The 12145-nt window shown below is 33.5% G+C and overlaps 2 protein-coding genes and 1 pseudogene across 4 annotated transcripts; 2 read left to right on the forward strand and 1 right to left on the reverse strand.

Annotated features, from left to right (window-relative positions):
• The first annotated feature begins 687 nt into the window (after window positions 1-687).
• LOC146931855 (G-type lectin S-receptor-like serine/threonine-protein kinase SD1-1) lies at window positions 688-3013 on the forward strand (annotated as a pseudogene). The gene is made up of 7 exons (XR_015006858.1): window positions 688-1096; window positions 1213-1342; window positions 1480-1612; window positions 1704-1914; window positions 2040-2276; window positions 2361-2511; window positions 2598-3013. The product of XR_015006858.1 is annotated as a G-type lectin S-receptor-like serine/threonine-protein kinase SD1-1 (transcript).
• Window positions 3014-5198: 2185 nt separating this feature from the next.
• On the forward strand, window positions 5199-9241 carry LOC146931856 (G-type lectin S-receptor-like serine/threonine-protein kinase At4g27290). Its single transcript, XM_085703434.1, has 7 exons — window positions 5199-6868; window positions 6980-7114; window positions 7350-7477; window positions 7569-7782; window positions 7923-8160; window positions 8240-8390; window positions 8474-9241. Exons 1-7 carry the CDS (start codon window positions 5584-5586, stop codon window positions 8765-8767), a joined length of 2445 nt encoding a protein of 814 aa, XP_085559560.1. The 5' UTR covers window positions 5199-5583; the 3' UTR covers window positions 8768-9241.
• Window positions 9242-9560: 319 nt separating this feature from the next.
• Window positions 9561-11299, reverse strand: LOC146931857 (myb family transcription factor PHL8-like). 2 transcript variants are annotated; one of them, XM_085703436.1, is made up of 6 exons: window positions 11039-11299; window positions 10866-10942; window positions 10735-10789; window positions 10578-10653; window positions 10419-10485; window positions 9561-10326 (listed from the first exon to the last, which is right to left on the reverse strand). In XM_085703436.1, exons 1-6 carry the CDS (start codon window positions 11160-11162, stop codon window positions 9706-9708), a joined length of 1020 nt encoding a protein of 339 aa, XP_085559562.1. In that variant the 5' UTR covers window positions 11163-11299; the 3' UTR covers window positions 9561-9705. The 2 variants fall into 2 exon arrangements, with proteins under 2 accessions (XP_085559562.1, XP_085559561.1); XM_085703435.1 differs by having other exon boundaries at window positions 10419-10488.
• Between the last annotated feature and the right edge of the window lie 846 nt (window positions 11300-12145).

Here is a 12145-nt window from a genome sequence, read left to right on the forward strand (position 1 = left end):
TTTGCATAAGCTCAAAAATAAGACAATCCAAACATGCTCAAATTTTATTTATTTTGTAACATAAATAAAATTATAATAATTCACCTCCCCTTCAAATACTTCCCCTTTGGAATGAGCAAAAAGTCAACTAAGAATGATTTTGTTTACCTCCCCCTTCTCTCCTTTGGATTCAAACTAAATTGATGGTTTATTCTTCGAACTTTGTCTTTGATTCCATCGTTCCAAATATAGCATGAAGATTTAATTCAATAGGTAGATTAATATATTATTACAGAATGATTAGAAGGATTATTCAAATAAAATAAGTTATGTGAACAACCATTATAGGAAAGATGTCATGTCAAAAATATGAATTTTTGGTCAAAGAAAAAACGTATTTGACAATACAATATGCATGTAATATCTTCTCAAAAAAAAAAAAAAACACTAAAGTACTTGACTATAGTAGATATGAAAAACATCCTATATTGTGCTTAACTTAGAAAATGAATTTGTGTTGTGATACAAAATTCATATCTCTGTCTGAATCCAAAATAACAGTGTAACATTCAAAATACAATATGGACATTCTTGTTTTCATGATTTTTGTTTCTTATTTACTTGTTCACTCTTTCAAACTTTCCATAGCAGCTGATTCTCTTGGTCTGTCACAATCAATTACCATGAAAATTTTTGAAATATTATTGATGGGATTGTTTCTGTTCGCAACCCAAACAAATTTTTGAACAGGTTTGTCAATGTTTTAAGGGTTTTAGTCCAAAGTCACCACAAGCATGGATAACATCTGATTGGAATCAAGGATGTGTGTGCGATAAACATTTGAGTTGCAATCACAATCACACAAATAAAGATCGGTTTGTCAAATTTCAAGGCCTTAAAGTTCCAGATACAACACATACTTGGTTGAATGTTAGTATAAGTCTTGAGGAATGCAGGGAAAAATGTATGAACAATTGTTCATGTATGGCTTATGCAAATTCAAACATAAGTGGAGAAGGGAGTGGTTGTGTTATGTGGTTCGGTGATCTAATTGACATAAGACAGTTTCAAGATGGTGGACAAGATCTCTATATTCGAATGTTTGGTTCTGTGTTAGGTAAAGGCTTACTTATTAATGTTTCTAAGGTTTGATTTTAGATTTGAAAACACATTGTCATTCCTTGGATCTAAACTAAATTAAACTTTGATTTTTTTTTTCCGTCTTAATCATAGTCAACACCGAAGAACCTGAACACAAGCGCAAAAGGAACAGGAGAACGGCCATAATAGTTTCCACTGTTATTTTAATTTGTGGGGTGCTTTTCGTGTGTATTTATTTCATCTGCAGAGTCCAGAGGAAGATGTAAAAAAACCAGGTATGTTTTAGATCGATTAACTTGATATCAAAGTTTACATTAATAAATGATCTAGAGTTCGTCACACAAAAAAATATTAGAGTTCCGAAACATGCATTTTAATCTATTTTGTTGCCAATATGAGTTCCTTATCCCGTTTCTCTCCATTAGATGATCTTGATCTCCCATTGTTTGATCTGCCAACAATTTCAACTGCAACTAACGGCTTCTCCGATAACAAAAAAATTGGCAAAGATGGTTTTGGAACTGTGTACAAGGTAATTCAATATTTGAGTATTATTACTGGAGAAAACACAACTAAGGAAATATTCAATATTTGCGTATCTCCTCATGAATGTGATTATGTAGGGAAAATTAGCTAATGATCAAGAAATTGCTGTTAAGAGACTTTCGAGCATCTTAGGACAGGGAATGACTGAATTCATAAATGAAGTAAAGCTAATTGCAAAACTTCAACACCGAAATCTAGTAAAGCTGCTAGGTTATTGCATTCAAGGAGAAGAACAGATGCTAATTTATGAATACATGGCCAATGGCAGCCTAGACTCCTTCATTTTTGGTACAGAATATAGAAACAATATGCTTAAATATATTTCCACTGGTGTTTTATGAAATTAATGGTACGATGTCTTCACTTGAATATTCCAGATTAAATTAATGGATAAATTGCTTTGAATGAAACAGACAATACCTAGAGTAAATTGCTCGGTTGGCCACAACGATTCAATATAATTTGTGGAATTGCTAGGGGGTCGTGTATCTTCACCAAGATTCTTGATTAAGAATTATCCATAGAGACCTCAAAGCAAGTAATGTTTTGCTCGACTATAACTTGAGTCCAAAAATATCAGATTTTGGAACAGCTAGAACTTTTGGAGGAGACCAAATCGAAGGAAACACGAAGAGAATAATTGGGACTTAGTGAGTTTCTAATAACTGTCCAGCACTATATATTAATTTAGTTAGATGTGAATATGCTATTTTGTTGCAATGCTTCATATGCAGTGGATACATGGCACCCGAGTATGCTGTTGATGGATTGGTTTCGGTGAAATCTGATGTTTTTAGCTTCGGAATTTTATTGTTAGAAATTATATGTGGCAAAAGAAATAGAGCATATTATCATACATATGAAACTCTTAATCTTGTTGGCAAAGTAAGTACTTGGAAAGTCATGAATATATGTCAATTAATAATTTCAAGCATAACAAATAATATATATCGACTTCTTATATTATTCAGGCGTGGGTAGTGTGGAAAGAGGACAAAGCTTTGGATTTGATCGACTCAAACATAGGTGAGACGCTCGTTGTATCAGAAGTGTTGCGTTGTATGCACGTCAGTCTCTTGTGTGTACAACAGAATCCTGAAGATAGGCCTACTATGGCCACTGTGATTCTAATGTTGGGGAGTACTGAGATGGAATTAGGAGAGCCTAAAGAACCTGGTTTTATTTCTGGAAATGTTTCAACGGAATCAAATTTAAAGACAAATCAGAAGGATTACAGTTCATCCAATCAAATGACCATTTCCTTATTAGATGCTCGATGAAACTTTTTTCTTTGAGACAAATTTCACTAGTTATGAAATGATACACACATACTAGGAAATAGTATATTATGATTTGAGATTACAAACATTGTAACTGTCACATGAGAATTGTTGTACAATATGTAGATAATATTTTAATCAAGTACAACTAAAATGAATGAATGATTGAATGAATGAGAAACATTTTGACTCGGAAAGAACCAATGTGCTATTTATAGATTTCAACTTTAGGAATCTGTTGCACACATTCATGTAGTCAGAGAATCCAGACCTTTGGATTCACCCATTTTGGAACCTAAGAACCAATGATATGGAACAACTAATGAATTCAAGGATCGAAATTCAATGTCAATATTAGGGTACCAAATGACCAATTTAGTCTATCATTTTCAAGCATATGGGAATGCTCTCAATGGAGATTTGACAAAAATTAAATTAGTAATGTAGTCTAAAAAGCACCTGACTTCGCGAGTCATGATGATATTACTACGAACGTCTATCAGAATATGTTCACTTCAGAAATGATGGCCTAACCATATGAATGAGTCGAGATAGAACACACACCACAATTCTATTGCTCGAGCAAGCAAACAAGAAAGTTTGAGATAGAGAGGTAGGATAGATATAAAGCTGTGAAAAGCTTAGACAAGTTTAAATCAGCGACGCGTCTGATTTTCCAAAATTGATAGCTGGGATGGCGAACCTGGAAGTAAACTGAAGGCACAGACAAAACAACTTTGAGAAGAACATGAAGACCATCCATAGCAAAAGCTCATGATTTCCACCCTGATAGACGTTTTCCTGATCCTATCAGTTATAGGATTTAAAAATTGCAACCTCTTGAGATTACCATCAATTGGAAGACCCTACATCATCTTTTTTTTTTTTTTGATAGAAATGAGGGCTTAAGCCCAGACCCTACATCATCTTAGCTAGCACAGTGTATCAACCGATTCTTAGCCTGCAATTAGTGTCATATTAAAAATATTGAAACTCCATTTTTCACCATTAATTTTACTGTTATAAATTTAGTAACATTTATTGTTGCAGTGCACTATTATGCCTCCTCTAATTCTGAATTTGTTGTCAACAAATTATTCTTTCTTTCTCACAAGAATCCTTCAAAGGTATGTGATGTTTCTATGCAGTCATTTCTGATTCATAAGGTCAATTCTTTCTCTAAAAAATTGTTACTTATTTTATTTGTTTAGTTCAAACATATAGGAACATTATTGGGTAGTTAGTTAGCATGTTCAAAGTTTGCATTTGACCCTATTTGTAACATACAGTATTCCGTTTGTTTGTCTATTTCTATGAATGATAGCTAATTATCTCATTTGGTCCTTTGACAAAAATATCGGGTTAGTCTTTAAGTTTTTTAAGTTTTAAAGTTTTAAGTAGGTTATTTAAGTAGTTAATTTAATGCACCTATTTGAAGTTTTTTAAGTTTTTATGTTTCAAATAGTCTTTATAAGGGTAACACTGCATTAAATTAACAAATTAAAGAACTTTTTTTAAACTTAAAAAAACTTAAAGGCTAACATGATATTTTTGTCAAACTTAAAGTAACAAAAGAAACGTTTAACCTATTTTAAATATCATTATCTCTTTCTTTTCTTGCTAAAATATTGATGGTGGGTGATCCAGATCAAGGCAAAATATTTACTCCCTCTAGATATACCGGTGGAGCTTGAACCCTTAAACAAATGACTATTACTTTTTCCACCCTATGAGTTTCTCGGGCGCCTTATTTGGCTTCTGTTTGCGTTGAGAGGTTGAGGTTGAGGCTGAGGTATACGATGTACGCGGTTGCCTTTCAACTGCTGTCAGCACGCATATAGCAGCATCAGTTTCTGTTCTTCTGCTGGGATTTTCGCTGTCATAGCTTTGGTTTCTGTTTTTGGGGTCTAGAGGGGTTTTGGTGGTGTAGTTTTCCGGTATGTCAGAGACTGTTGTATTTATTTTCTGCCCCCGAGTTTGCTGTGCGTCTTGTACACACTCATTATCAATAAAATTTGCTGATTCCCAAAAAACAAAAAATCCGAAATGTTTTGACATGTTTTTGGAGGTTTTTACGGGGTGTTTATGCCGTTCGGATTCTATAATCCGAAATGCATATAATGCGTAAAAAAATAGGATCGCTCCTATTTTATCTGAAGTTTGCTTAAAGTCATCATGCTAGAAAATATCTTCGACTGAAATGGTAAGGTTTTTTCAAACCTCCTTGTTGAATTAATTCATCAAGTGGCCCAAGGTTTCACGTTGACATTACGTGCATGTTGAATCTTTTTTTTTTTTTTGTGACAAACGTGCATGTTGAACTTTAGTGTTTCCTTGAAATGAAACCACACAATAAAATTGGTTAGGGTGAAAGAAGATTCCTATAACAAAGAAGCGCAAGTTGTTTGAACTCTAAACTTTGTGGGTTAGTGTGAATCTACCATAATATCAAGTGTATGATTTTGTAGACTAGCATGAAGCTAACGTATATGTATTCAAATCTATGAATTTGTTCAATATTGTGATGTTTGTACAAGAGTTGACTTTATCATTATTCAAATTTGACAAGCATCATATACTGTAGTGCTCTACTTAGAATATGAATTTGTGATACATTACATATTACATATAGCTCGTATAGCTCCAAATAATAGTGTTATTACATTCAAAATTCAACATGGACATTCCTGTTTTCATGATTATATTTACCTATATACTTGTTAACTCTCTCAAACATTCCATAGCAGCTAATTCTCTTGGTTTGTCAAAATCCATCGGCAATAATAATACCTTGGTGTCCCAAAATGGAAGATTTGAACTTGGTTTCTTCACTCCAGGTAACTCTAACAAAACTTACCTTGGTATTTGGTATAAAAACATTCCTGTTCAGAATGTTGTTTGGGTTGCAAACAGAAACAACCCTATCAATAATAGTACTTCAAACTACACATTACAACTCAACACCACAGGAAACCTTGTCATCACTCAAAATGGCTCTTTTGTTTGGTACACAACAACCATTAAAAAGCAAGTACATAATCCAGTGGCAGTGCTGTTAGACAGTGGTAATCTTGTGGTCAAAAATGAAGGAGAAACTAACCAAGAAGATGATTATTTCTGGCAAAGCTTTGATTATCCATCAGATACTCTTTTAGATGGGATGAAATTGGGAAGGAATCTAAAAACTGGTCTTGATTGGAAGTTAACATCTTGGAAGAGTCCAGAAGATCCATCTATAGGAGATGTTTCTTTGGGTTTAGTACTCAATGATTATCCTGAGTATTATATGATGAAAGGAAATGAGAAAGTTTTCAGGATTGGGCCATGGAATGGTCTACATTTTGGTGGATTACCAGAACAAGGTTCAAACAACTTTTTGCAGTACGAAACTGTTTCCAACAATGATGAAATCTTCTTCAGATATAGCATTATGGTCGATAATGTTATCTCAAAATTAGTAGTAGACCAAACAAAAGAACATCGCTATGTATGGAATGAACAAGAACATAACTGGAAGATATATGGAACACGTCCCAAAGACTTTTGTGACACTTATGGTCGCTGTGGACCGTATGGAAATTGCATAACAATCCAACAACAGGTTTGCCAATGTTTCGATGGGTTTAAACCAAAGTCACCACAAGCATGGATAGAATCTGATTGGAGTCAAGGTTGTGTGCGCGATAAACATTTGAGTTGCAATGACACAAACAAAGACGGGTTTGTCAAATTTCAAGGCCTGAAAGTTCCAGATACTACACATACTTGGTTGAATGTTAGTATGAGTCTCGAGGAATGCAGAGAAAAATGTTTTAGCAATTGTTCTTGTATGGCTTATTCAAATTCCAACGTAAGTGGAAAAGGGAGTGGTTGTGTTATGTGGTTTGGTGATCTAATTGACATAAGACAGTTTGAAAACAGTGAACAAGATCTCTATATTAGGATGTTTGGTTCAGAGTTAGGTAAAAGCTTAACTATTAATGTTGCTAGGGTTCAATCTTAGCTTTGAAAAATCAACTGTCATCTCTTGTATTAATATTTAACTTGAGTTTTTTTTTCTCTCTTAATCATAGTCAACGCTGAAGAACCAGAAAACGGGCGCAAATGGAACAGGAGAACGGCCATAATAACTTCCACTGTTATTTTAATTTGTGGGGTGCTTTTGGTGTGTATTTATTTCATCTTCAGAGTCCGGAGGAAGATTATAGGTAAAAATCCAGGTTAATTTTAGATCAATTGGTATCTTAGTTAATTAACATAGTATACATTAATAAATAATCCAGAGTTCATCACACTAGATATTGATTAGAGGTCAATAATTTGCTAAATTAAACTATATAATATCATGAATGTCACATTATTTATATATATTCGCCCCATTTTACATGCATTTTAATCTATTTTCTAGCCCAATTTGATTTCCCTACTCTCTCCATTTTGTAGACAGATCTGAAAGGCATGTAGATGATCTTGATCTCCCATTGTTTGATCTGCCAACCATTTCCACTGCAACTAATGGCTTCTCCGAAAACAATAAAATTGGCGAAGGTGGTTTTGGAACTGTATATAAGGTAATTTAACATTTGAGGAAAAAAAAGAACTATAGAAATATAGTACTGCTGATATTATGCAAAGTATCTATTGATGGATGTGATTATGTAGGGAATAATAGTCAATGATCAAGAGATGATTGCTGTTAAGAGACTTTCAAGCATCTCAGGACAAGGAATGACCGAGTTCATAAATGAAGTAAAGCTAATAGCAAAGCTTCAACACCGAAATCTAGTAAAGCTGCTAGGTTCTTGCATTCAAGGAGAAGAACAAATGTTGATTTATGAATACATGGCTAACGGTAGCCTAGACTCCTTCATTTTTGGTATGCACTACAAAAAAAATTAAGCCTAAATCTAGTTGCACTAGTGCTTTATAAGATTAATTAACTGCTCAGTATTTTTATGTTACTGAACTTGAATATTCAAGATTAAATTAATGCGTAAATTGATTTGAATGATACAGATGATACCAAGAGTAAATTGTTAGATTGGCCAACACGGTTCCATATAATTTGTGGAATCGGTAGGGGGCTCGTGTATCTTCATCAAGATTCCCGATTAAGGATTATCCATAGAGATCTCAAAGCAAGTAATGTTTTACTCGACGATAATTTGAATCCAAAAATATCAGATTTTGGAACAGCTAGAACTTTTGGAGGAGACCAAATCAAAGGAAAAACAGAAAGAATAATTGGGACTTAGTCAGTTCCTAATAACTTTCCAACACCATATTTACATGGATGTGAATATTCTAATTTGTTGTAATGGTTTCATATGCAGTGGGTACATGGCACCAGAGTATGCTGTTGATGGATTGTTTTCAGTGAAGTCTGATGTTTTTAGCTTCGGAATTTTATTATTGGAGATTATCTGTGGCAAAAGAAATAGAGCATATTATCACACAGATGAGACTCTTAACCTTGTTCGCCAAGTAAGTGCCTGGCAAGTCATGTATAAATGTCAATTAACTATTTCAAACATAACAAATAATATAAAACTTCTCATATGATTCAGGCATGGGCATTGTGGAAAGAAGAGAGGGCTTTAGAGTTGATCGACTCAAACTTAGGCGAGACGTATGTTGTATCAGAAGTGTTGCGTTGTATGCATGTTAGTCTCTTGTGTGCACAGCAGAATCCTGAAGATAGGCCTACCATGTCGTCTGTGATTCTAATGTTGGGGAGTAGTACTGAGATGGAATTAAGGGAGCCTGAAGAACCTGGTTTCATTTCCAAAAAGTTATTGACAAATCAGAAGGATTGCAGTACAGTCAATGAAGTGACCATTTCCTTATTAGATGCTCGATGAATCTATTTTTCGCTACACTTCACTAGAGTGGCAGAAAGAAGAAACTTTTGTTGTAGATTTTTTAGCATAGAAAATCTTGTCATGAAATTCTCTTTGTGGAGATTTGATCAAAATTAAATAAGTGATGTCTAAAAAGCGAATGACTTCGACATTGAGAGTCGTCATGATATTACTAATGAACATCTTTATCAGAATACGTTTACTTCAGAAATGATGGCTCGACGGTATGAATGAATCGAGATGGAACACAAACCACAATTCTATTGCTCAAGCAAGAAAATAAGAAAGTTAGAGATAGAGCAGCCGGATAGACAAAACTATGAAGAGATTAGACAGGTTTGAAAGCAGGGGTGAATCTGATTTGACAAATTTGAAAGAAGGGGTGGAGAACATCCCTGATATTATTCACTTTGTTTCAAATGCATGATCAACTTGATGTTTATACATTAAATACACTACTTACTGCTTTTAATATATCAGTGTCGCATAAATCAAATATGTCAGTGTCGCATTAGTGCCAGACTTCAAACACATCTTCAATTTGAGGTGTCGGTTGTAGATAGCTAATAAGCTTTACTTAGTCTCTTGGTATATTTTCATCTTGGTAAACACTAGTTCACATCTCAATCATGTTTGGTTTGATGTCAGCAACAAATGTTATAGTAGGGTCTTCTGAAGCATCTAAAGGATAATAAATTAGACCAATAGATGGCTATTACAAAGTTACAGTAATTTATTTATTTTTACATTGTGAACCCATATTAGCAACAAGATTAAGAAAAGAAAAAAAAAGTGTGATGAAAGATGTATCTTTTAAGTATTATATCTTTTCTTTCTTTTCATTATAAAATATACATATAGTTTATACACAGATTTTCTCCTGAGAGTGACTTTGTTGCATATGTAAATATTATTACTAGAAACCACCTTCATTGTACCTAAAAGCTTGAACTGCAATTTAAATCTATTTCTAATGAACTTGAGTCAATGTCTCTCTCATACTTGCTGTTCAAGTCAAGCATTTGTGAAAACTCCGATTTCCTCAGTTTTTTGCCACATATTTTTCCATCTGGTTGATCAACACATCTACCATCAAAATCAATAGTTGCACTTCTCTTTCTCCCACTTCCTCCATCATTTGCATTAGTCCTGAATGACCTTCCTTCTGGCTCAATGGTCATTAGGGGCAATTCAACTGAAATACTATTATAATTTGGAGTGTTCTCAGCCTCATTTATGGTTTGTTTTTCCTCTTTTCTCTCGGAGCTTTCAGATGATGTAAGAGAACTTTCTAAAGAACACATAGTTCCTCTATTTTGTTTCCTCTCACCAGAGTTTAAACTAAAACCTCTTGTTTCTGTTAGTTCTGAAATTGGAGAACTAGGACATGCATTGTTGATTATTGATAATAACTGAGAAAGTTCAGCTTTAGCATGTTCTACACCCGTTGTCGAAGAAGAAGAAGAACTATATCCTGCAAGTGCTTCCTGCGCCTTCATTAGTACCGATTGTAAGTACTTTCCTTGAGCTTCAATTCTAAACTGTAAATGTTTCTGCACCTGAAATCATGTTTCAAACTGATTAACATGTCCTTATTCATCACTTGAAATCTAGATAGGAATGAGTATTCATCATAATTTGTAAATGCTACCTCAATTTGTTCATAAAGTTTCTTTTGTACTTCCATTTGTACTTCAAGAGCCTCAGCAATCTTCAAGCTTCTAGTAAACACAAAACATTTGATCAATAAATACTTCAAACATCAATAAAAAATGCTCAAATATTTGCTCAATTTCAAATTAACTATTACTCAGTGGTTTGGTTCTGGTTTCCAACACTGATTTCTCTACTGCATTGACCATCACTGTTTTGAATTTCTATGTAATCTGCACCATGAATCAATAACTCAAGATTATGCCAAATCAGAAAACTACCAGTCATTCTATTACTGTCATACAGTAACTCACCTTGTTTGTTGTCAGAACAGGTTTCTACCTGTTGGCTTTTGCCAAGTCTATATTTCTGTAATAACCAGAAAATCAAATAAGCTCAAACTCTTATAGTTTTTGGATTCAGTGTAGCAAAAAGATTATGATACCTGTAAATGACTTTTAAGATGGTACAAAGTGAGTCCTGGAATTCCCATCACCCTCATCAAACTCTTTGGTGTTGCCTCTGCCACATATACATAGTGTGAAAAATACATTTAGTACTTAAGATAATGATGTAAACTATGATCTAAAAATAGTAAGTTTTTTGTCTCACACTTACTTTCTGCACCTCCAAGCTGATTAATTGCATCAGTGAATCTTTGGTGAAGTTCATGAGTCCATTTCAACCTAGGCTTAGCATCAGTGGAAAGAACCAAACGCATGCTTTGGTTTTGCTGATCCATTTGCTTTTTTTGGAAGAGTTACTTGTAATAGAGACTGAAACATAAATATACTTTTGATGCTTTTAGCTACTATATATGTATGAATATGTGCCAACTATATATAACTATAGTTTTATTTATAAATTGTAATTGTTGTTGTGATGTTGTTTGATCTCACTCCCATATAAGGAAGCATGAGTGGGGTTATGTTGGGGGAATATATGCCATGAGCTGTAATCTAGTGGAGCTCTATATTATTATATTCACTTTTTCTTTTTAATTTTTTCTCCTTATTCTTTCTTCTTTGACTTGAAAAGAGGTAGATAGAATCTTTCATACAGCAAAAACAATGAAAGGAAAACAGATCAATTTAGAGTCTTAAAAGGAGAGAAAATTAAAAATAAAGAAAAAAGTGTTTGGTTTGTTTTTATCTTGCTGTTTTTCCACTTTCAATTCTTGCTAAGGTTGATTCCAAATTGAATTGGATAGGCCCTACCATAATGAATAATTGATGCTACTTTCTTAATTTTGTGAGAAACTTTCAGGTAAAAATTTAAAGGAAAAAAAATATATAATGGGAATGATACATTATTGGATATTTTGCTTGTTTGTGGTGATTGAAAGTGTAAACTAAATTAATCAATCTTTCTTTCAAATTTCATTTCTCTTTTTAACAACTTTAATTTTTAGTTATCTTTTTTATGATGTGTGTGGTATTGCAATTGGCAGATTCTTTTTGTTCTTTGTAAGGATGGAGGAATCAAAGAATCTATGATTAGATTTTTGGACCAAGAGCTTCCATGTTTTCTTTAAAGAAAAGTATGCTAGAAGAAAGAAAAAAACTAATCAACCATTTCAAGATATAAAGTTGTACCTCTTATCAAAACGACATCAATAAGTTATGTGTCTGTTCAAGACATCTAACATGTCATAATTTTCTTAAGATTATCCTAACAAATTAAGGAATTTTCAACCCCACAATTCAGGCATAACTAAACACACCA

This window comes from Medicago sativa, chromosome 4, assembly GCF_051527215.1.
Source record: "Medicago sativa cultivar Bolivia chromosome 4, Bolivia_mono, whole genome shotgun sequence".
Taxonomy (NCBI): domain Eukaryota; kingdom Viridiplantae; phylum Streptophyta; class Magnoliopsida; order Fabales; family Fabaceae; genus Medicago; species Medicago sativa.